At 43.7% G+C, this 22,551-nt stretch overlaps 1 protein-coding gene across 1 annotated transcript in view; it reads left to right on the forward strand.

Moving 5' to 3' along the window:
- Nucleotides 1-22,551, forward strand: part of TG (thyroglobulin) — a 210,241-nt gene that overhangs the window by 32,770 nt on the left and 154,920 nt on the right. The window contains exons 15-19 of the mRNA XM_019547510.1: nucleotides 297-408; nucleotides 3,453-3,653; nucleotides 8,214-8,423; nucleotides 13,088-13,242; nucleotides 17,849-18,005. Coding sequence (XP_019403055.1) covers nucleotides 297-408; nucleotides 3,453-3,653; nucleotides 8,214-8,423; nucleotides 13,088-13,242; nucleotides 17,849-18,005 — 835 coding nt within the window. The remainder of the gene's footprint in view (nucleotides 1-296; nucleotides 409-3,452; nucleotides 3,654-8,213; nucleotides 8,424-13,087; nucleotides 13,243-17,848; nucleotides 18,006-22,551) is intronic.

The raw sequence follows: 22,551 nt of genomic DNA on the forward strand, positions 1-22,551 counted from the left end.
TTTGACCCCAGTACTCTTTCCTGCCATGGCAGGGTGTCGGACTAGATGATCTGCTCAGATCCCTTCCGACCGTAGAAACTATGAAACTATGAATCAGGCTATCGTAGCAGCTCTGATTATGGAGGTTCATCGTGTCACTGCTTTCTTTTAATGCAAAACTGAAAACCTTAATCCTAAGCAAACATCTATTAATCAGGACTTTTGAAAGTGGGTTCTGGCACATGGTGTGTACATTATTAGTAGCCTTTTGAAAAAGTATGGTGCTTGGCAGTGATATTGTAATTGGTTCTTTTCAGACTGGTGAATATACCATGGTGCAGAAATTGGATTCAGATGTGCAGTGTGTGGATCCCATGTCAGGAGAAGTGCTTCAGCACAGTAGCCAGGATTCAGATGACAACCCCCAGTGTAAGTATCAGCAGAGAGTGACTGTATTGCTTCCCCAGTGCACTTAAGGATGTTTCTGAGAAACACAGCCCCCACTACCTGCTCCCTCTTCAGATGCAACAGACCTGAAAATGAGGTGGGAAAGCTGCTCCAGGGGTGCCTCTCCAACTCCCTGATGGTCTAGGGCATGCCTCAAACAGGGGTATGAAGAGATTACTGCAGTGTTGGAGATGCAGTTAAACAGGAGTCCTTGTTAGGAGAGCATGACCCTGTCCTCTACCTCTATTTCTTGTGTGGCTTGATGTTATGATGCCAGCAGTTGCAGCTAGCAAGGTTTGTGGAGGATAACAAGAAGAGTTTCTACAAGTATGTCAGTAACAAGAGGAGGATCAGGGAAAGTGTGGGTCCCTTACTGAATGGGGGAGGCAATCTAGTGATAGATAATGAGGAAAAGGCAGAAGTACTCAATGCCTTTTTCACCTTAGTCTTCACAGGCAAGATCAGCACGCAGACTACTGCCCATGACAGCACAGTTTGGGGTGGAGGTGAGCAGCCAACAGCAGTGAAAGACCAAGTTAGGCACTATTTAGAAATGGTGGACATGGGGCCAGACAGGATGCACCCAAGGGTGCTGAGAGAGTTGGCTGATGTGATTGCAGAGCCACAGGCCATCATCTTTGAAAACTCATGGTGATCAGGAGAGGTCCCAGACAGTTGGAAAAGGGCAGACGTATTTAAGAAAGGGAAGAAGGAGGATCCAGGGAACTACAGACCAGTCAGTTTCACCCTAATCCCCGAATAGATCACAGAGCAGATCCTCAAGGAATCCATTTTTAAGCACTTGGAGAAGGTGATCAGGAACAGTTGGCATGGATTCACCAAGGGCAAGTCATGCCTGGCCAACCTGATTGCCTTCTGTGATGAGATGACTGGCTCTGTGATGCAGGAAGTGCAGTGGATGTGATATACCTTGACTTTAGCAAGGTTTCTGATATGGTCTGCCATAACATTCTTGTAGGCAAGCCAAGAAAGTACGGGTTGGATGAATAGTCTGTAAGGTGGATAAAAAATTGGCTGGATAATCAGGCTCAGAGGTTAGTAGTCAATGGCTCAATGTCTAGTTTGCAGCCAGTATCAAGTGGAGTGCCAGTAAGGTTGGTCCTGGGGCCTGGTGTGATTAATATCTTCATCAGTGACCTGGAAGATGGCATAGAGTGCATCCTCACCAAGTTTGCAGATAATACCAAGCTGGGGGGAGCAGTAGATATGTTGGAGGGTAGGGCTAGGATTCAGGGTGACCTAGACAAGTTGGCAGATTGGGCCAAAATAAATCTCACGTTCAATAAGGACAAGTTCAAAGTCCTGCTCTTAGGCCGGAGCAATCCCATGCATCAGTACAGGCTGGGGGCTGACTGGTTGGGCAGCAGCTCTGCAGAAAAGCTCCTGGGGGTCATAGTGGACAATAAACTTAATCTGAGCCAGCAGTGTGCCCTTGTTGACAAGAAGGCTAATGGCATACTGGGCTGCATTGGTAGGAGCGTTGTCAGCAGATTGAGGGAAGTTACTCTACCCCTCTATTCAGCACTGGTGAGGCCACCTCTGGAGTACTGTGTTCTGTTTTGGGCCCCCACTACAGAAATTGGACAAATTGGAGAGAGTCCAGTGGAGAGCAACAAAAATGGTGAGGGGCTGGGGGACATGACTTCTGAGAGAGTCTGAATTATTTAGGCATATTTAGTCTAGGGAAGGGAAGACTGAGGGGGGATTTAATAGCTGCCTTCAACTACTTGAAGTGGGGTTTGAAAGAGGGTAGTAAGGCACTGGAACAGATTACCCAGAGGGGTGGTGGGATCTCCATCCTTGGAGGTTTTTCAGACCCATCTAGACAAAGTTGGCTGAGATGATCTAGTTGGGGCTGGACCTGCTTTGAGCAGAGGGTTGGACTAGATGACCTCTTGAGGTCCTTTCCATTCCTAATTTTCTATGATTTCTACGATGCTTTGAGTCATTTTTTTTTTGAAGGCAGGTTCAATACCTTGGTTCCTTTGTCCTGCTGCTGGGGGTTTTCTCTTGTTTGCTTCCTGCGGCAAAGGTGGAGAAACTAGATTCTCTTTAGATGGTCATTACCAACTCGTTATTGTCCCTGCAGAGTTTCTTTACAACCCTGTTAGCAAACGGATGGTTCTACCGTCAAACCATGATATGACAGCATCCTTATTACAACTTCAGGGGTGGATACAGAGGGGTACAGCAATGCAGTCGCATCCCACCCCTTTGACTGTGCCACATGTTCTTATGAGCCCTGCTTTCATCAGAAAATGTTCATTTGAGAAAAACAGAACTGTCTAAAGGGAAGAGTTGTTTTTGATGAAGATCCTAGTTTAAATGCCTCTCCCCCATCCCAATTTTAAATGGTCAAGATGGGCTTTTAAAATGTTTTTTCTAAAATCATTTTGCTTTTCAGTTTGAAATGACTTTTTGTTTAGAAATGTTCATTTACACATACTATAAATTAAGTAAAGTGTTAATTAAAAATATATCAAAACCCAAACAGTACCTTTCAAAGTTCTCAAAACAAAATGCTTCAAATGACAGTTTGATTTTTTTTTTTTTTTTCCCCAGATTATTAGTTCATGATATTTTGTTATTTTTGGTCCTAATTTCTGTCCCATTTCATCTCCAGCTCTACTAAGAAAGTTCATCAACTAGAATGGAAATAGAAAGTGAACCAAGGGACTTAAACACAGACAGAGAAAAACAGTCAATATTATATTTGCCCAGGTTGCATATTTATACAAAACTCACTTTGTGCAGATTCAAGTAACTTACATTTTATCATGCTTATCTTGTAGTTATAGTAGTAATTTTGATGCAAACTTAGCTGGGATCTTATGTCAGTGTTTATTATCTTTCTTGACCATGAAAAGCCCTCAAATTGAAGTGTCGTGTGTGTGAGGCATGTGAACCAATCGCAGCCAGTACTGCAGTTCATTTCTGCAGATGTTCAGAGTTTCTTTTTTATACTCCCCTCTCCCCCTCCCATAGTCACTCTCTTGTCTTTAAAGGTCCTGCTCTCTGTAGCATGCTGAAGCTGAAAACGAGTTCACGGGAAATCGGCAAAGGGTACATCCCTCAGTGTGAGGGGAACAATGGGAGCTTTTCACCAGTGCAATGCAGCCAGGATGAGGAAAGCTGTTGGTGTGTCTTTGAGAGTGGAGAAGAGGTGCCTGGATCACAAATAAGCGGAGAAAGGCCTGCATGTGAAAGTGAGTTGCCGTTGCAGTCAAACACTTCAGTGCAGAACTAGACCTAGATCTAAACTTCCCCAGTGTTTTGCTGCCTTTGGGTTTAAGGTTCCTCTTCAACCCGTCATATGGTTTGGACACATAACACAATTGCTATGAAGTAATTTATCCCAGATTTTACTCTGAAGTAAGGAGAGGGCATGCAGCCAACTATAGCAAGCAAGTTGCCTGTTGTAGGTGCTGTTATGTAAACTGGTGTTAGGTGGTGGGACAGCTGGGGATGAAAACAAGTGGGAGACTAAACATATGATGCATTCATGTACTAACTTTCTCACATAATAAAGTTACAACATTTTTTTTCAAGGGATAAATGTACCCTGGATTTGAGTAGTTTAGCATATAACAGGGCAGTGTCCTGTGTCTGCTCTGGTTTCACAGCATAGCAAAGTCAGTTTACTACATAAATGTGTTTTGTATCTGCACCCAGAGAGATTAGCGTCCTTGTTAATATTATATTTGCGTTACAGAAGTAAGTACATCTTCCAGCCAGCCTGGGTCTATGGCCCAAACCTCTTCAGGGTTCAGAAGGTTGTGCTTTTGGTTGAGTATGAGTGACAGTTTTGAAGTCAAGGGCCAATCTTAGTGGCAAGAAAAACTCAGGATGGATGAGCCAGCTAAACTACATTAAGACCAAACCAAAATGTTTTGCCCAAGAGTTTGGTCTGAGCTGTAATACATTAAGAATAAAATATAAATAAATAAATAAAAATATAAAAATTAGTAGATAGAAAAAACCCACATATTTCTGTAATTCCTGCTTTTGGCTGTCAACCAGGTTTATGAAATGGATGTGCCAAAATACTATTTGTTCAGAGAATATTTCCTGCCTGGATAAAGACATGCAGAGCTGGAATTCTGTCAAGGATTCCAATACTATTTCCAAACTGGAGAGAGATGGATAAAAATAATTTCTTAATAATTCTTGTATATTCCCTATCACTGAAGCAGAACAATTGAAACTTTCTTCAGGATTGTGCTCCATATTGCAATGACTCACAGAAATTTAAACCCCCTCTACAAAATGAGCAGTATTCTCTGCAGGATGTCTTTGAAAGCTGTGTTCTGTTTATTTTTAAATGAATGTTGTTGTTGGTAGACTAAAGCAGACCACACAATAAGAATGTATTTAGGATTTCCTATAAGTTTCTGGGATTGTAGAGTTGTACAGCTTCATATACCTGACTCTCAATGCAGGCTGCTGCGACAAGAAGAAAAATAACCACATGGATGAATCCCTGGTGAAGCTGTAAGCTAACGTATTGCATTGTTTCCGTTGCACTATATTGCAATAATGAACCATCCTGGTGGGGTGATCTTACAAGCAGCCCGGAGGTTTGTGGACCCTAAGAGGAATAGGGTACTATGAGGGTGTCAGGGGAAAAGCTGAGAAAGCTGGAAGGGCTCTAGATAGGCCTGAAGAAGAGCCTGAGTTGGCAGAAGGAAGGTGTAGAAATGATCCAGAGTAGATCTGAAACTCTGAAATCTCTGCTCGGTCCTTGTGTTCCTTGAAGGTCAATAGGAGTTCACTGTGAGAGTGGACTGAGTGGGGATTAAGGGTCTAATGACTCTGAGCTGCAATCCAAGGGCATGTACATAGGTTACACTTACTACTCGTGTGTACAGAAAGTGCTCTAAACTGTAACTGAGGAGAAGTTCATACCACATAAAGCGCTTTAAAAATGGTGGATCCCACTCCAAGGTAACACTGGATGGATGTGGTATCAGAATAAAGCACTTTAGGTTAGAGCAGTTTATCAAACATTTGTATTGCATCCCATCCTGAGTCAAAGTAGGACTCGTTTTGCTGGCATCCTGGGGCCCCTCCCTGGGTGCCTTGCTAGCCTCAGCCAGTGCTTGTCTGCTCCAGACAGGCACCAGCCCAGCTTTGGCCCCTGGGCTGTCACAGAGAGGGGACAGAAAAGGCTCGGTCTCTTCCCTGCCGGGCCAGGCAGGTGGGGTAGGGGAACAGAGCCTCTCTGTTGTGCATCTCCCCCCCAACTTGTGGGCTCGGGTCTTGATGGGGTCCAGGTCCATGTGGTAGAGGAGTTTCTCTTCATTCCCTCCCCGCCAGCCTCGGGTCCTGATGAAAAAGCAGTGCATCCAGGAGCTGCAGCTGGGGCCATGAAACCTCTCTGCTGTGCAGATCAGCCTGGCCCCCACCAAGACCTGTGCCCGCAACCTGGGCTTGGCTGGACTTGGCGTTCTCCTGGGAGGCATGCAGAAACATCCCCAGCCTGCTGGCCTCTGCCGCCGCAGGCAGCCTCTGAGCCCCCACCCCCGCTCACCGAACAGCGCATGTGTGTTCTGTTCTGTCCTGACCTAATCTAGAGCGCTTTAAGTAAAGTGCTTTATTTCAAACACTTCTGCCTTGGGCTCTTTGAATGTCTGTACTTAGCCCAAGATGTCAGGTGCAAGTTACTGCTTCAGAGATGCCAGTGCCAAGTGGATCTCTCCGATTTGTCGTGAACACCAGGCGCAGTAACAACCAAGGAGTGGACAAGAAGTTTTTAAATGAGATGCTGCTTCAGCTTCAAGTGAATTAGAAACACTGATTTGAAAATCTCACATAAGAGATTTTTGTTACTTTCTGGTTGTGGTGAGGCTGGGAAAATACTGTGAGAATAATCTTTTTGTGATATTTTGTCACATCTGCTTCTGGAAGCATAGAGGAAAGGGCAAATGGGACGAGAAAAGCTAATGGGACTTCTTCCAGTGTAAACAGCTTGGGCAGTGCTGAGGGTAAAGGTTCAGTAGTTTATTTCCCTCGGCCCATCCAGCCTGTGGCCCTGGTTCCTCAGCGTTATTGTTAACAGCTCTGTAGAAGAGAAAAGGGGTAGGCCAAAGTCATATCATTATTCTGGACACATTGTCCATCAGCAAGGGAGTCTGTTGTGGTGGGAGAGTGCAATAAATCTCTTCTCCTGTATCCAAACAGACAGCTGTAAACTGAAATAAAAACTTTAGAGCGCCTGGTGCACACAATAAGGTTTTCATTAAACTAAGCATTTCCATAATGGAGTTTGGTCGAACCCCTCCAACTTCTTCTAGCAAACGTATGTTAGTGCTTTGATGCCAAGTATCTTAATACTCCCTAGCACACATGTTCCAACCTGATGCTCACTTTCCACAGCTCAGAAATGGATGAGAGAGAATGCTGCGAGTTCAGAGGGAAGCTTTTCCCTACAGATCTGTTTTAGAAGTGCTTGGGGAAGAAGTTTCAACACTGTACTGAATGACTATATAAAGTGCCAGGGACTGGGTGGAAGGTGCAAGACGCTGTGTTTTTACAACAGCAGCAAAAAGACCCCAGCTGATCTGTGATATCATTTTATGTTTGCTCTAACCCACTGTAAGTGGGATCTAAATCTCTGCAGTTTATCCCCGGATGGAACAACTGCTAAGTGACTACGGTTTAACTTCCATATACCACAGGATAGCGTGGAGAGCCTGGTTTCAGCCTTGCGAATGAAAAGGCTAATATTTGCAACCATTCAGAGTGAATGTAAAGCAGTCTTGTGATGATCTTTTTACTGTATTCGTAATTTTTGAAGGTGCTATCGAGGAGATTTATAAAGTAGCGTAAGAGTTTGAAAGTAGGGGAATGAGCAGCTGAGAGTTCTAGCTCAGCGCTGTCGTACCGGGTGCTGTGGAGTGTCCTGCACCGAAGATGTGAGGATTGGAAAACAGCTATTTTTAGAAATAGCAACGAGCCTTCTGATGAGAAGTTCCAGAGAGGCAGAATACATTACTTTTATGGCTGCTTCTGATTTAAAGGCAATTATTTTCTCTCATCTTGTTCTCCAGAAGCTGGGAGGAATGCAACTAATGCCTGTAGTATTTGATTATAGCTTGGTGGGTTAGGAATGCACTAATATTGAGCAAAATGATGGGGTTGTAATAACTACAACAACTCAACAGTTTTATAATAGACTATCGGTACTGCTTCAAGATGGAACTGATGCTAATGTTTTTCCACTCGAGTGGCCATATTACCCTCTCGTAGAAGCACAGGACTCCAAGTGTCATCCTGGGTCATCAGCTTCAGGCCCGTTAGCTCTGGTAATCACAATCCTCTTTAGAAACCGATCAGGCTGCATTTTAAAATGAGTCATATGTTCTGTCCGCGTAACTCCTACTGAGAGGCTTTGACCTTGCGTAATTTTGTGGGCTTACGCCCATGTATAAAACGGTCTAAATAGGCCCACTGAGGGGCTGTTTGGCCTGTTTTGAGAAACCCGGCTCTGATGGTTACAAACCACCTCTTAGTTCCATTTATACAGGGCCGTTTTTCTACCGATTTGTTTTCTTAAGTGCCCAACAGAGACGATACAAATCCTTTCACTGGCTTCATAGAGCATGCGACATAACTTCAGTTCAAATTGACATAAGCGTGTGCACTATGTATCTGGGTGGGATGCAATATATTTTCTTGCTATGAGACATAGCTGTTGCTTGGACATTTTACCCTGAATAGTTCATTTTTTTTTCTTCTGTTGTGTGTCCATTTCTTCATGTTCCTAGGTCCTCAGTGTGTCCTGCCATTTAATGTCTCACATGTGGTCAATGGAGTGATTTTCTGTGAGACCATCTCGGATCAAAATCGGAAATCCCAGCAGTGCCAACTGGTTTGTCGTCGCGGCTTCCAAAGTGCCTTTTCCAGCAAGAAGTTCGTGTGTGACGTGGAAAGTCAGCGCTGGATTTCAGATCCCCCCCTCTCTCAAACCTGTCAGAGTACGTGCAACTGCTAGGATACTAACTCTGTTCTACCGACTGAGAGAAAGTTGCTCGGCTGTCATCAACATTTATTACTTTTGCCTTTGCCAACCTAGGATGCAAGAAAAGTAACGAAAGTGAATAGAAATGAAGCCAGTTCTAACTATAGGTGGAAGTAATCAGATTAGTTTCTAAGTGGGGGCTTGCAGTAGGTAAATTTTGCTTTCTGTCTTCATATCATTGCTTTCTTTCAGTTGGCTCCTGTGCCCTGAACAATCTCCCAGTTCTGTGATAATATAGATCTAAATAGATGGCTATTTAATCTAAATGCAGATTTTCCTTTGTAAATGAAAAGATGCTGGCATCGTAAAATGCTTCTGATGGGACCACTTACTCCTGACAGAGCAGATGAACACCAGATGTTTGGATTTGGCAGAAGTTGACTGTTTATTTGCATAATCAAGTAACTTTGTATGCATCTTTCTGTAGCAATCTGTTCCTAGGATGAATGCCATCTTTACTGGCTGCCTCTTGGTATTTCCCCACTCCCCTCAACCTTCATTCTTCTAAGTATAAAAAGCACCTCAAAACATGGAAGCTGCAGATATCTGCTTGGAGCCTGGGCGATCAGCTGGTCTTGATGGTGATTTTTAAACAGAGGTGGGATGTGATCAAAATGTCAGATTTGAACATACGTGAACTTCAAAACAATATAGCTCTGGATTTGGATTACATCTTTGTAGCTGGCCTTGACCTAATATAGGAATATTGCCAATGTATTTCTCATACAAATGCAGATAAGTTTGTGGTTTCAGATCTCAATCTGAAATTGGAAGTCCATGCCCACCCTTAATCCAAGGCCTAAAGAGTTAACTCTTTTTTTTTTTTTTAAATACGTTCTGAAGTAATCTTAGCCTTTCCAGAACAAAAATGGGTCTATATTAGGGCTGTGCGAAATGGCACTGTTCCATTTCGATTTGAGTTTTGAGGTTTCCATGAAACAGTATTTTGTTTTTAATTTTATTTCAATTCAAAACCGCTGTTCCGTTTTGCTTCATCGAAACGGTGATGCTGTTTCAACATTTTGCCCATTCACTATAATGGAGAAACTCGAAACAGCCCCTCTCATCTGGCAGGTAGATGAGGGCCCACAACACCAGGAGGGCTGTGGCAGTCCTTCTGGGGCTGCAGACCCCTGATCTGCCTGCCAGACGAGGGAGGGTGCTGCTGCCTAGGACTAGGGAGCTGGGGAAGGGAACTGAGCTCAATTGCTCAGTTCCCCTCCGAAGTGCTACAATTGGGCTGGGGAAAGGAACTGAGCCCAGCTGAGCTAAGTTCCCCTCCACAGACCCATCAAAGCTCAGTTCCCTTCCTTTGCACTGAGCCCCGGGCTCAGTTCCCTTCCCTGCCGTTGTGATCGGCTTCCCGCAGCCCAGCAGCATGAGACTGGGAGTGCAGCACTGGTTCTCCCCTGTTTCCCACCACCTGGCTGCTTTGAAACTCAGAACATTTCAAAACTTTTGAAATGTTTCAACTAGCCTCGTTTTCTTTCGAGGCTGTTTTGAAGCCCATAGTTTTGCTGTTTCAAGCTCGAAATGAATCAAAACAGCCAGCAAAATTTTGCACAGCCCTAATCTATCCATTAATATAAGGCTAGAGGGAAGCACTGAGATAATCTAAATGAGCTTCTATACAAAGCTCAGGCCACAGCACCTCTCTGAATTAGTTCCTGCTTCAACTAGAGAAAAATTTGTAGAAAATAAATATCCACCTTAGCTCTTGGTAAGTGGTTCCAATGGATACTGATCTCCACTTGAAAAGATTTAAGCTTTATTTTGTTTCTGAATTTGTCTCACTTCGGTTTTCTGCCATTTGAACTTGTTATACTCTGATCTCCTAGGGTCAAGAGCCTTCTATCCTGAGTTTTGTGTTTCTCAGGTATACGCCTAAAAGTGTAGCCAAGTCAAACTTCCACCTTCTCTTTATAAACTAAATAGATTTTGAATTCTTTTCTATATATTGTATTTCCTATTTTTTTCATTATTTCTGTGACTTTTCTCTGAACCCTCTTCAATTTTTTAACATCCTTCTTGAACTGTGGGCACTGGATCTGGGTGTGGGTATTAGTTGCATCAGATCCAAATGCATACACACATTTATCTGTTCTGATATCTAAAGATCGTTTTTCCCCTTTGGTCCACGGCAGTACACTGGGAGATCATGCTCAGATGATAAATTGGCACAGTATTCAGGTCTTTCTAGGAATCACTGCTTTCCAAGATAGTTTCTTGCCTTGAATCTAATGTAATGATGCCTTGAATTCTTTACTTTAGCCAAAGTGCGATACATATTGTTTGCTTGCGTCCGGCTTACCCAACAACCCATACTGACCTGCAATCAGTAACCTGTCCTCTTCATTATTTGCCACCCTCCCAATCCTTGTCATTTGCAAACTCCACCAGAAAATACTTTTTCTTCTAGGTCATTACTAAAAATGTTATTTTGTGTCATATTCTGTGTCAGACCAAGAACTTATCCTTGCAGGTTCCTACTGGAAACATGCTCAGTCAATGCAGATGCCATGTTTACAATTAAATTTTGAGTTCATAGAATTATAAAAATTAAAGGCTTGGAAGGGACCTTGAAAGATCGAGTCCAACCCCCCTGCTCCGGCAGGAATATTGCTGAGACCAAATGATCCCAACAAAGTGTCCATCCAGTGTACTCTTGAAGATTTCCAAGGTTGGTGAGTACACCACCTCCTTGGGAAGTCTGTTCCAGATTCTGGTAGCCCTTACCATAAAGAAGTTCTTCCTTGTATCCAACCTGAAACCATCCTCTAACACTTTATGGTCATTGTTCCTTGTCCTCCTCTGGGGTGTCCTAGTGAACAGTTTTTCTCCCAGCTCCCGATATTCACCCCTTATATACTCATAGATGGCCACCAAGTCCCCCCTCAGTCTTCTCTTCCTCAGGCTGAACAGTCCCAGAAGTTTTAGTTTTTCCTCATAGGGTTTGTCCTGCAGGCCCTTAATCATTCTTGTGGCCCTTTTCTGGACCCTTTTAAGATTCATCATGTCTTGTTTTGAAGTGTGGTACCCAGAACAGGACACAGTACTCCAGCTAGCAGCTCACCAACACTGTATAGAGCAGAACTATCACTTCCTTAGCCCTGCTTATGATGCATCGGCTAATGCATCCCAGTATGCTATTAGTTCTGACTACAGTGTTGCACTGGTGGCTCATGATCATCCATAACTCCAGGCCCTTTTCAACCATCATGCTGGCCTCCTAACCTATATTCATGTTGCTGGTTACTTCTCCCCAGGTAAAGCACTCTGCATTTACCCTTATTGAACTGCATCGGGTTCTGCTCTGCCCACCTTTCCAGCTTGTCCAGGTCCTCTTGGATCCACATCCTGTCCCCTAGTGTGTCCGCTTTTCCCGCAGACTTGGCCAGTGTGCTTTCCACATCTTCTTCTAGATCATTGATAAAGATGTTGAACAGCACAGGCCCGAGAACCAAACCCCGCAGGACACCACTGGCCACCTCCTACCAAGATGATACAGACCCATCCACTACCACTTTCCGGGTTCGACCCCTTAGCCAGTTCCCAACTCACCTGACCATGGACTCTGCCAGCCCACAATCCTCCAATTTTTTTATAAAAGCATCATGGGGAGACCATATCGAAGGCCTTTTTAAAATCCAAGTATATGGCATTAACCATGTCTTCCGCATCTAAGCAGTTGGTTACTTGATCATGGAAGGAGGCTAGGCTGGTCAGACATGAACTGTCTGCAACAAAACCATGCTGGCTATCCTTCAGCATCATGCTCTGTGCCACTCCCTCACAAATGGACTTTATGATAATTTTTTCCAAAATTTTATCCAGTATCAAGGTCAAACTTCTTAAAAATTGGCACTACATTGGCATTTTTCCAGTCTTCTGGGACCTCTCCCAAGTACAATGAGTCTTCAAATACCCTTGCCAACAGTCCCACAAAGACTCCCACCAACTTCCCTCAGCACTCTCAGGTGTAGTCCATCTGGTCCTGCCAACTTGAAGACTTTCAGCTGCTTTAGGTGCTCCTCCACCAGTTCGACACTGAACATTGGTTGGCAATCACCACCCCTGCATCTGTCCAGTATCCAAACAGGCCAGTTCTACTATTTGTTTAGAGTTGCCTAGCTTTTTAATACATATGACATACATATCACACTGGGTTTGTATTGTTCTAGCTTTATCAATGAAATGCTATGCATTATCTTACAAAGTCATCCTTTTTGAATTATTTGCACAATGTTAGGCTTTTTTCCATTCCTCTGAAACTTTCCTGGTTTGAAGACTTACTAAAAATCAACATCAACAGTCTGGAGACCTCATCCTCCTGGGTTACTGTTGCAATTGGAAAGTATGTCATCATCATCACAGCAAACCTTTTCTTAACACAAAACAGAAATATCCATTCTGAATTTCTGTCTTCCTTCATTATCATTGACAATTCTACCTCTTCCAACTATTCATGGACCAATGCTGCTGATACACAATCAAAGCTTGTAGGACAATGCCGAAGGCTTTCCTATCATGTAATTGTATTTCCCCAAGGTACTTCTGACGGGCAGTTTTTATACATGAGTCATGAATATTATGAATAATAAACTGTCTTTTCTCCTTTAGAGCTCCAGTTATTTCAGACAGTCCAGGCTCAAACACAGTTCCAGCTACTGCTGCCTTCTGGGAAGGCCTGCAGTTCTGACTACTCCGGATTACTACAGGCGTTCCAGATCTTTATATTAGATGAACTGAAAGCCCGTGGATTCTGTCATATTCAGGTATTTCTCTATTCTTCTCTGTGGGTAAAAAAATAAATACGTTTGCAGCTTGTACTGTGGACCTGAAAGGATAGAGACAAAGCATAGGTGTTTTTAGAGAGCCTATTCAGAGCTGATAACTGATCTAAGATTTCCCAGGCATCATTTAGCATTAGGATTTTTTTTTTTTTTTTTTTAGATTTTTTTCCTCAAGGCTTTGGCCTCATACCATATTCAGCTACGGATGGCAAGCTGTATTATAATCTGACTTGGGCAACATCAGCGAACTATTATGTGATGTTATTGTTAGGATGTTTATTTTGATATTTGGGCACATTCAGCTTTCCTCACTTTCATCTCTTCATCTTCTACATAGTGTGTAATTTGGTATGCCTAATTTTAAAAATTTGCAGTGAAGGAGCTTTTACCAAACCCTAGTATCTTTTTTCTTTATGTAGTCCAGTTACCCATGGAAAATTCATCCCTCTATGCTGGGCCAGCAAAAAAGTGTATGCATTGTTCAATGGACATTAGAGGTACACAGGCACTTGTACCATGTGCAAGGGTGACTTTCACTCTTCTGTGCGTAACAGTTATTCCATTTCCTAAATTAACCTCCCATCCTTCTCCTATGTTACTTGCGGTCTGAGTTTCCAGCAATGTAAAGTTACTGTATTTCCTGGAATACAAGACGACCCCAAGTATAAGATGACTCCCCAATAATTAGATTCTATATCTGGACATTTTATATATTTGTTGCAACTTTCCAGGTATAGAATCTAATTATTTGAGGTTTGCCTTGAATTGGTCTCCCCCACACTGCTACAGGGGGTCTGTTGGCCCCTCCCCCTTTACTGTCAGGCCCTGCTCTCCCTGAGCACATGGAAATGAAGAGCAGATTTGAAAACACTGGGTGCATCTACAAATGGTGCACCATTTGAACATGGGCCTGGGATCACAGCACATTGAGTTGGGTCAGAGCAGTCCCAGCTGGCAGGGAGGCCGGAGGGTCAGCCTGCCAGCCTGACTTGGCTCAAATGTGCTGTGGAGGGGCTGGCTGGGGCATAAAAGTGCTCCAGCATGGGGTTAATTGGCAAGCAGGCCCCACACTGAAGAACCCTCATGGCCCAGCCAGCCGGTCAGGGTCTACATGTGCGGCGCTACAAAGTAAAAAAACTCCGGAGCAGGATAGTACTTGTATTTATTTACAAGTACTACTCTGCTGAGGTTTTTTTTTAGTTTACTCCAGCCTAGCAGCCCTGCATGTGTAGATGCTGAGATGTTTACTGTGGAGCTAATTGGCCCACTCCACAGTAACCATCTCCTGTAGATGCACCTACTGACTTTGTAATAAACATGCCTGTAGTAATTTGCATAGTCAAATTACTGTGGGAACACACAGACTTAATTCATCTGGAACTGAGGCATTTACCTTCTTTGAAACTGCTGTGAGCTCTAGCACACATATTGCCTAATACACTTTTAAGCAGCACTTTTGTATATACTTATACAAACTGTGCATGATATTAGTCCAAAGCCCAAAGGCTCATGATTTTTCCATATAGTTCGTTGGACTGGGACCCTGCAGTGTCAACAGTGTCTCAAGCCATAGTGACCCCACAGCTCAGCACTGCTCAATATATGTGTGTACTTCCAATACCCCCCTTCCCTCATGTACTAATTAACCTGCAACTCATGCCTGGAACCAAGTGTCCTTGCCACAACTCCTGGGATCCTCCAAAAGTTTATATGCTGATGAGGTACAGGACAACCTGGTCTGGCTCCCGGTCATGGAGAGTGGGGCCACCCTAATCATATGTGACAGGTTGAGAGAGGAGATGACAGAGAAATTCTGAATGAACGGTTTGGGACCCCATTCAGTAATGTTTGCTGGCCATTTAAGGATGGTGAAGAAACAGGAAATGGGAAAGAAAGGCACAGCTCAGCTGTGGGAGAGAAGAAGAGATTGAAATATATTCAGTGCAGTGGTTTACCATGACTTGAAAAAGAGTCAGCATTTAGGGGGACTCAGTGCAATGGGCTTTACCATGTGTCTTATTCAGATGGGTTGCACTAGCCTATTCTTATGGTAGGTTCCCAGTAGCATGTTTGCGTAATATGGGCCATGTGTTTTACAGTTATGCTCCATGTTGGCTGTATTTAATGAACTCCATAGTTGGTTTCCATGGCTGAGCCCATGATGCTTTTGACAGCCGTTTAATAATAGACAAAGTACTTACTGAGACTTCCTTGTGTGCAAATGTGAGACGAGGAATGTGTTTTCCCTGTGCTGATCGGGGTGAAAACCTCTCATTTTATATTTAAGCAGATATGGCAAATCAGTAGTACATAAGGAATATGAAACACCATTAAGGCTATTTAAAAGAGTTCCTGCACTATGATGATCAACGTTAAATAATGCTAAAACACTTCCCCCACAATGGGACTATAACCAGGGGACATACAATAAAAATGGCCCTGTTCCAGTCTCCCCCTCTGTTTCCACAATTCTGAGCTAGTGTAGGGCTTTCCATGTTCAAAAAAGAGCAAAAGGAGGTAGGCTTTCTGACGCATGTTAGGAACCACATCATGCTGGTCTGGTTAACTGGGAACTGCTGAGATGTTATGGTCATAAGTGCAGATTAATGTCCCAGAGTAGACAGAGTGTGTTATAATTTCCAGCATGATGCTCTGGTGATTCTGCAGGTAAATGGAATTTTACTTACAGGACCTGATCTCACAGTCAATCTCTGGTATATCGTTGTATAGAAACAGGACATAATTTGGAAAAGTGCTTAGGTGTCAATGGGTTTGTCTGAATTACCTCTGTGCTGCCTCTGGGAATGAGAAGCTGGCCCAGGAGTGTCTGCCAGTGAGAAGTACAAAATGCCAACTTTCTCCTGTTTGGTATACATCTAACTGGGAATGAAGCAGCAACGGCGGACAGAGTAGCCTGAGTGTGTGCCTCAGCACCGCTCCAAGGCTCTTTTTTGGGGGCATGCTTCCTGGCATGCACTTGGGGCTACTCTACACCAACTCATTTCTGGGATTTGGAGTGATTGGGAGGAAGTGATTCTCCGTGGCAGCCCATGGAGGCCACGCAGTTATGTCCTTAGGGTGGAAATAGATGTCCTCTGATTTCTCATTTGCTCTGCCTTAAAAATGTTTCAGGTGGCACAAATGCTGAGCAAATAGATGTCCATATCCTTTGTTGTGCCACATGACAGGTGGTGTTACAAAAGATAGTAGTAGACTGCCACTTCATTTTGGCAGACATCTGTTGGCTTGTGGCAATTTCCTTGCTCACCCCAGCACCCTTGACCCACAGGGAAAGTGGCAAAATCACGTTGCCTCTTGTTCTGCTCTATCAAAAGTGGGACTAGGGGCAACATGTTATGCCCGGTGAAGCGAATCAGCCATGTCATGACGCACTGCGGCACAGCTGAATCGCTCCATTCAGCAACATCTATTTCTAGTCTTTAGTCTCACTGAAAGCCTGTGTGACTTAAGCTGCTAAGTAGTCAATTTATGAAAATTGTCAATTCTGCACATTGCAAAATAGTTGAGTTTGTTTTTGCTTGACTGAACGATTTTTGAGGTGAATGGAGACAGGATTGGGGCAGAAGAGGTGAGAATTCCATTCGCACGCAATATTTTATTCTACGTGAAATGAATTGCTTTATTTTCATCTGGGGCATTTTTAACAAGGGAAAAGGAGTTTAGAAACAAATGGCTGTACTGACAAAGGACCCAGGTGCCAGTGAAACATCCAAAGAGGCGGAGGTGGCAATGGTGTCACTTTCTTGCCTTCTACTGTAGAGCCCCAAAATAACTCACCTGGGATGAGGAAGATTCAGACTTTAATTTCCTTTCTGCAGGATCCAGAATAATGACTTGGATTTGACTTGAATTAGGAGCATGCCCTAACCACTGGTTCACAGAATATTATGTGATGGGTCATGTCTTAGTCTTTCTCATTGAAGCTGTACCACTTTCATGTTAAATACTCATTATACCAAAAAGACTGACTGAGCCCATGCAGCAAAGATTAGGACACTCATGGATTTCAGTGCTTTCTCTAATGGTTATCTAATTATTTTATACAAACAGATTTAATAGGTGCAATTAAGAGAGAACCCAGAATACCCCATGGCCTTAATAACTGTGGTACTCTGCTTTGATGTGGAAAATCCAAGTTTTAATTCCCTGCTCAAAATCAACCAGAGAGAGGAGTTGCATTCTGGTTTCCATTTTTCTACTTGAGTGCTCTAAGCACTGGACCACGTTGTTCCACCTATTGGACACCTCCACCACATCCAAATGAACTAATTCAACAATTCCTACATACGGGTCGAATTCAACCTGAATTTGTGGATGCTTTGGGCTGCCTGAAAAGCAGCATAAATGATGCAGTGAATAAATGATTTGGCGAATAATTGATTTCCTGAAAAATATTTGCCTAGTTCAACTCTTAAGTCACTTTAAGTTTTTTGGGTTTGTCTTTTATTTAAGTCTTTGCCCCATGTGAAATACATGTTTTGAACACAACGCTATGAAAACACTGGTATACGTGTAGCAGTGAATGTAAAAAGGCAACTAACTTAAATCTGTTTGAATTTAAATCAAGGTAAATGCATTTGGAAATAGTAGGCCAGTGTCTCTCTGTGATGATTCTACTGTGCTGGTGAACTGTTTAACCGTGGACCGCCTAGGGGTGAATATCACTTGGAAAGCTCACCTTGAAGACATCTCAGCAGCTTCTCTCCCTGATTTACATGACATTGGTATGGATTTTGCTTGTTTCCTTCTCTGCTGTTTCTATGTACACGGCTTATTTTGCAGAATTGCAATTTGCTGCCTGCTCTTGGGAGATAATATTCATGAGTTAGACAACTACCAGAAATGTCAACAGCTGCAGGGGTGGGAAGGGGGCGAGCGGGGTAGGGGGAGTTCCTGAAACATTTTATTTTCTTTCTATATCAGAGTTGAATTTTAGAGTCTTTGGAAATGAGCTATGAGAAGGACCAATATGTGTCCACTTTTGGGCTGGTTTCTACACTATGGAAAGGAGCCATGATTTACAACAGGACCCTCTACCCCAGACAGAGAGAGTCCTGGCTTTGAGAATTGCTGTTTGTGCAAGGGGCAGGCTCATCCCAGCTGTTAATTTCCACTGGTCATGTCCCCCACAGTGGGGACAGATGTGCCACAGATTACTTGATCTGGTTGTTAGCCTCACTTCATTTCCTCCCATCATATCTCTCGTCTGTTCTATCTGACTCTATTCTTATGCTGCCTTCATCATTGTAGTATTTGAGGCTGCTCCGATGCACTGTATTTACAGCACGTCAAAGCAGACTCAGTGAGTTGAGTCTACTGGCATGTGCTAATTAGCGCGCTTCAGCAGCCTCTCAGTCTTGTGTTTCAGCAGCCTTGCACTTCAAAATAGCGGGAGGGGTATTTCAACTAAAGCTTGTTCGGATGAGATTTAATTAAAGCCCCCTGCTGCCATTTTAAAGTGTGGGGATGCTGATGCATGAGATGTTGCGGGCACTTTAATTACAGTGGCTCTTGGAACCACTCTAATTAAAATGCCTCCCATGTCCTGGAGCAAGTGTAAAAATGCCCTGCATGCTTAACTCTTTACTTCATACACCTTAGGGTAAGCACACAGGCTGCTTGCAGACGTGAAAAAAACTGAACAAAATGGCTCTTCACTTTAAACTTGGCACACTCCTGCACTGAGCCCAGTGCATGCCCAGAAAAGGCAGTACATTAGCTGCACCTGGCTTTCCCAACACCTGTATAGATCGGGTCCTTACTGGAGCTTTTTTGGTACTTTTATCTAATAGCTGATTGAATCACCTTCAGTTAAAAGCTCCATAAAGCCCTGCTGAAGGGCCCAATCTATACAGATGCTGCAAAGCTGGGTCAAACTAATGTGCTGCTGCTTCTGGTAAAGCAGGGGGGTTGTTTTTCAGTGCCCACAGTGTCCACTGAATAAAGGAGTCATTGTTGTTGGCTTCTCCAGCCAGCAAGAGAGGCAGTTAAGGCATTCCTCCCTTCAGAGACTGGGAGCACTTCTACTACCTTGTAACCTAAAATAAGATGTAAAGAATACATCCCAGATTCCAGCGCCTCTTGTGCCAGCACATCTCTAGCATTCTGGCTTTGTAGTGCTATTCCCAGCCCTAAAAATAAAAAACCCTGTCTGGACATGGTCCCTCTTCTAATTTTGGTGCTTCAAGCCTATGTTTGTCCTCCAGAACTTCTGCCCGATCAGAACTGAGTTCAAAAGTCTTCTCAACTGGACTGTGATTGTAGCGGTTATGTGGTTAGTGGTCATACAGTCTGTTTGTGTTTACATCCATTCAGCTGGACCAGATTATAAGGAAATGCGAATATGAAATTGCCTGTACATGGTAGATCAAAGCACAAATGGCATTTCGTTGTATATTGAAGTGTGTTTAGAAAAGTCTTCTGGACCGCGGGGATTAGATTTTGGCCTTATCCACACTACAATTTTACCTCTGCCCTAAAATTCTTTGTCATAACACACTATTATATAGCAGTTGAAAGTATGAATTCAATTAGGGCTGATGTAAAATGTCCTCTTTTTTCATGCTGGAGCTATTTTGTAGTTTAATGATTGCAGAAGGCGTGTACAGCTCAACCATTCTTATAGTAGCTTCCACCTCTCACTACTCTAAATGTTTTCTCTCTCACCAAGGTCCTGTCTCAATGCTTTCATCCACCCCTGGTTGTTTACCCTATCTGCTGCTTCCCCTGTATGAAATTATAAGGCGGTAGTTTACTGTGCAACCAGTATTACAGACTCTACAGGTCTTGGTGCTCTAGCATAGGCCCCAGTACTACAAACATCGACGAACGTGTCCAGATTTGTTCACACAGGGAGTCCCATTGACTTCAGTGAGGCAGCTCACTTGTGTAGATCTACTTCTCTGTGTAAGCAGGTGGTTTTGCTTGTGAATCAGGTGCTCGTTTGCTCACATGTGATAAAGTATCTTCTCCCTACTGATGTCTCTTAAGTTTACACAGCATTTAGCAGAGCAGAGTCCCAATCCCGAGAGGTTTAGCAGTGTTACTTATAGCAATTGCAGCTAATGGCAGCCAAGCATATTTGAACGCACCTGGTGCAACGGCATCCGGGCTGTATGTGCACTGGTACAGGTGTCAGAAATGCTTGCTATGCAGGCTGAACAAAGGCAAAATTACCTTGATGCTGGCTTTTTTGAAGGGAAAAATGGATGTGTCGACAGGTCCTTCCCCATCTGACAGTTTATCCTTTGGGCGACACCAGCTCCGCACCAGGTTCCCATATGGTTCCTGTTGAAAACAGTGGTAATCTCAGGGTACGTCCATGCTGTGTTGGCCATGTGGGATGTTCCTGAGCACATCCTGCCAACGAGCTCCTGCTCTCATGCTTCAGACCTGGAAGAATGCTGGTGAGGCCACTCGCGGCTGTCCACGGCTGCACTGGAACAAACTGGAGACTGGTGTCTTGAGAGTGGTTGCAGAGGGATGCTCCAAGCATCTTCACCACTGCACTTCCAGGGTTGGAGCATGTGAGTGAGCAGGGGGGTTGCTCTGAAATGTCCCTGGTGGGGCACACTGCTGCTCTGGTGCAGATATGCTCTTAACGTGGACCCCAGTTAATTTGTTCATGGAGCAGAAGAGCAGAAGTAGTTAGAATCTTTGCAACGTTTGTGGGGATTTGAATGAATATATGACACATGACTTGTATTGTTAGTAGTGCCTAGGAGCCCTAGGCAAGATCTTGGGCTTATTGTGTTAGGTGTTGAACCAATGCACACAGGAAGAAGTACCCTACTCTTGCCCTTGATAGCTTACAATTGATATAGGCAGGGAGTGTAAGAGGACTCCGAATCATGGAAATGTTAGAGACCAAAGTCCTATAGTAGGGTGATTTAAAAAACAAACAAACAACAACAACAGGAAAACAATCTGGCCTCCCAACTCCCAGTCTAGTGGCCTATCCAGTGAACTATTCTGCCTCTTGTTGTACCATCAGTGGAGACATGGCTATATATGCATTTGTTGTGCTACTGCATACATATGTGTGTACCTGCAGATAGATATTTCCCTAAGCTACAAATCTAAGGCTTTGTACTACATATTTAAATGATATTCAATTAAAGGAAATTTAGACATAGAGCCTGTGCTTGCTGATTTGATTTTCTGTTGCCTTCCCACATATGATTTTCTTGCCAGAGGCACTAAGTATGTGGGGGCCTAAGGGCCCTGGCCCCCTCAGGAAGATGGCTGTCACCTGAAATGTATAAAACTTTCCACATGTCCATCATCTTAGGGCCTCTGGCAAAAATAAAAGTTGGTGCCTATGCCTACAGATGTCATATAGACCACTTTTATCTGCTGTAGCTAATGACAGGATAATTCAGAAGAGCATTTGCTTATGTAAGAAGCTAACCTACTTATTTGAGCCTTCAGTTATGCAGACAATTCTTGGTAAAAACACTGCCGAGGTATTGGTTGCTTGGTGAATTCCAGATACTGTGATCTCCATATTAATCTTTGGGTCTGGGCTTTGAAGTGTGTATGTTTGCATCAGCAAAAATATATTGGTTAAAGCTAAATGAATAACAGCAGTGAATCCATAAGCGCACAGACCTGCAAATATTCCACTAATGCAAGGTCTCTGCACCACGTTAGCTCAGAAGTGGGATTTACACAGACCCAGAAGTGGGTCTTACGTTAGTCCTTTGTGTAGAGGTGAGTAACACCCACATAGCAGCAATAACTTGTGGACCCTGGATAAGACAGCAGATTAAGCATAATAATTCTATAGTCTATTCAGTGCAACCAGCTGTGGAGAGTTGCGTCATTAAGGGCTTTCACCTACCTGTGAAATTTTCCCATGGAGGGCACCTAGCTTAGCTGGAAACGTGTTAATGGGTTACAGCACAAAGCCACATAGAAGTGCAGCAGTACAGTGATTTGTTTGCCTTGGGCACATCAGTTGCTCTGCTGAAATGGTGTAGCGGGCAAACGTTTGCATTCCTGACTCTGTTTACGCACTTAACACGCTCCCTTTGAAAGCCCACTGTTCAAAGCCTGCGTGTGTCACTGCAGCAGAACTGAGTACGGTACAGACTGTGCTTGTGGACGGCTTCCTGTTTGCTCCGTTACTGTGCTGCTCATTGGCCAGGGCCATGACAACTCTCAAATTGCAGACTCACAAAATATATGAACGTTTCAAACAAAGCTGTAAGCCTGTGTAGAAAAATAAAACTCCTTCATAAGAGGAGCAAGCAGACTCTTCCAGGAGCA

This window comes from Crocodylus porosus, unplaced genomic scaffold (assembly GCF_001723895.1).
Source record: "Crocodylus porosus isolate Cpor-Errol unplaced genomic scaffold, CroPor_comp1, whole genome shotgun sequence".
NCBI classification, from domain to species: domain Eukaryota; kingdom Metazoa; phylum Chordata; order Crocodylia; family Crocodylidae; genus Crocodylus; species Crocodylus porosus.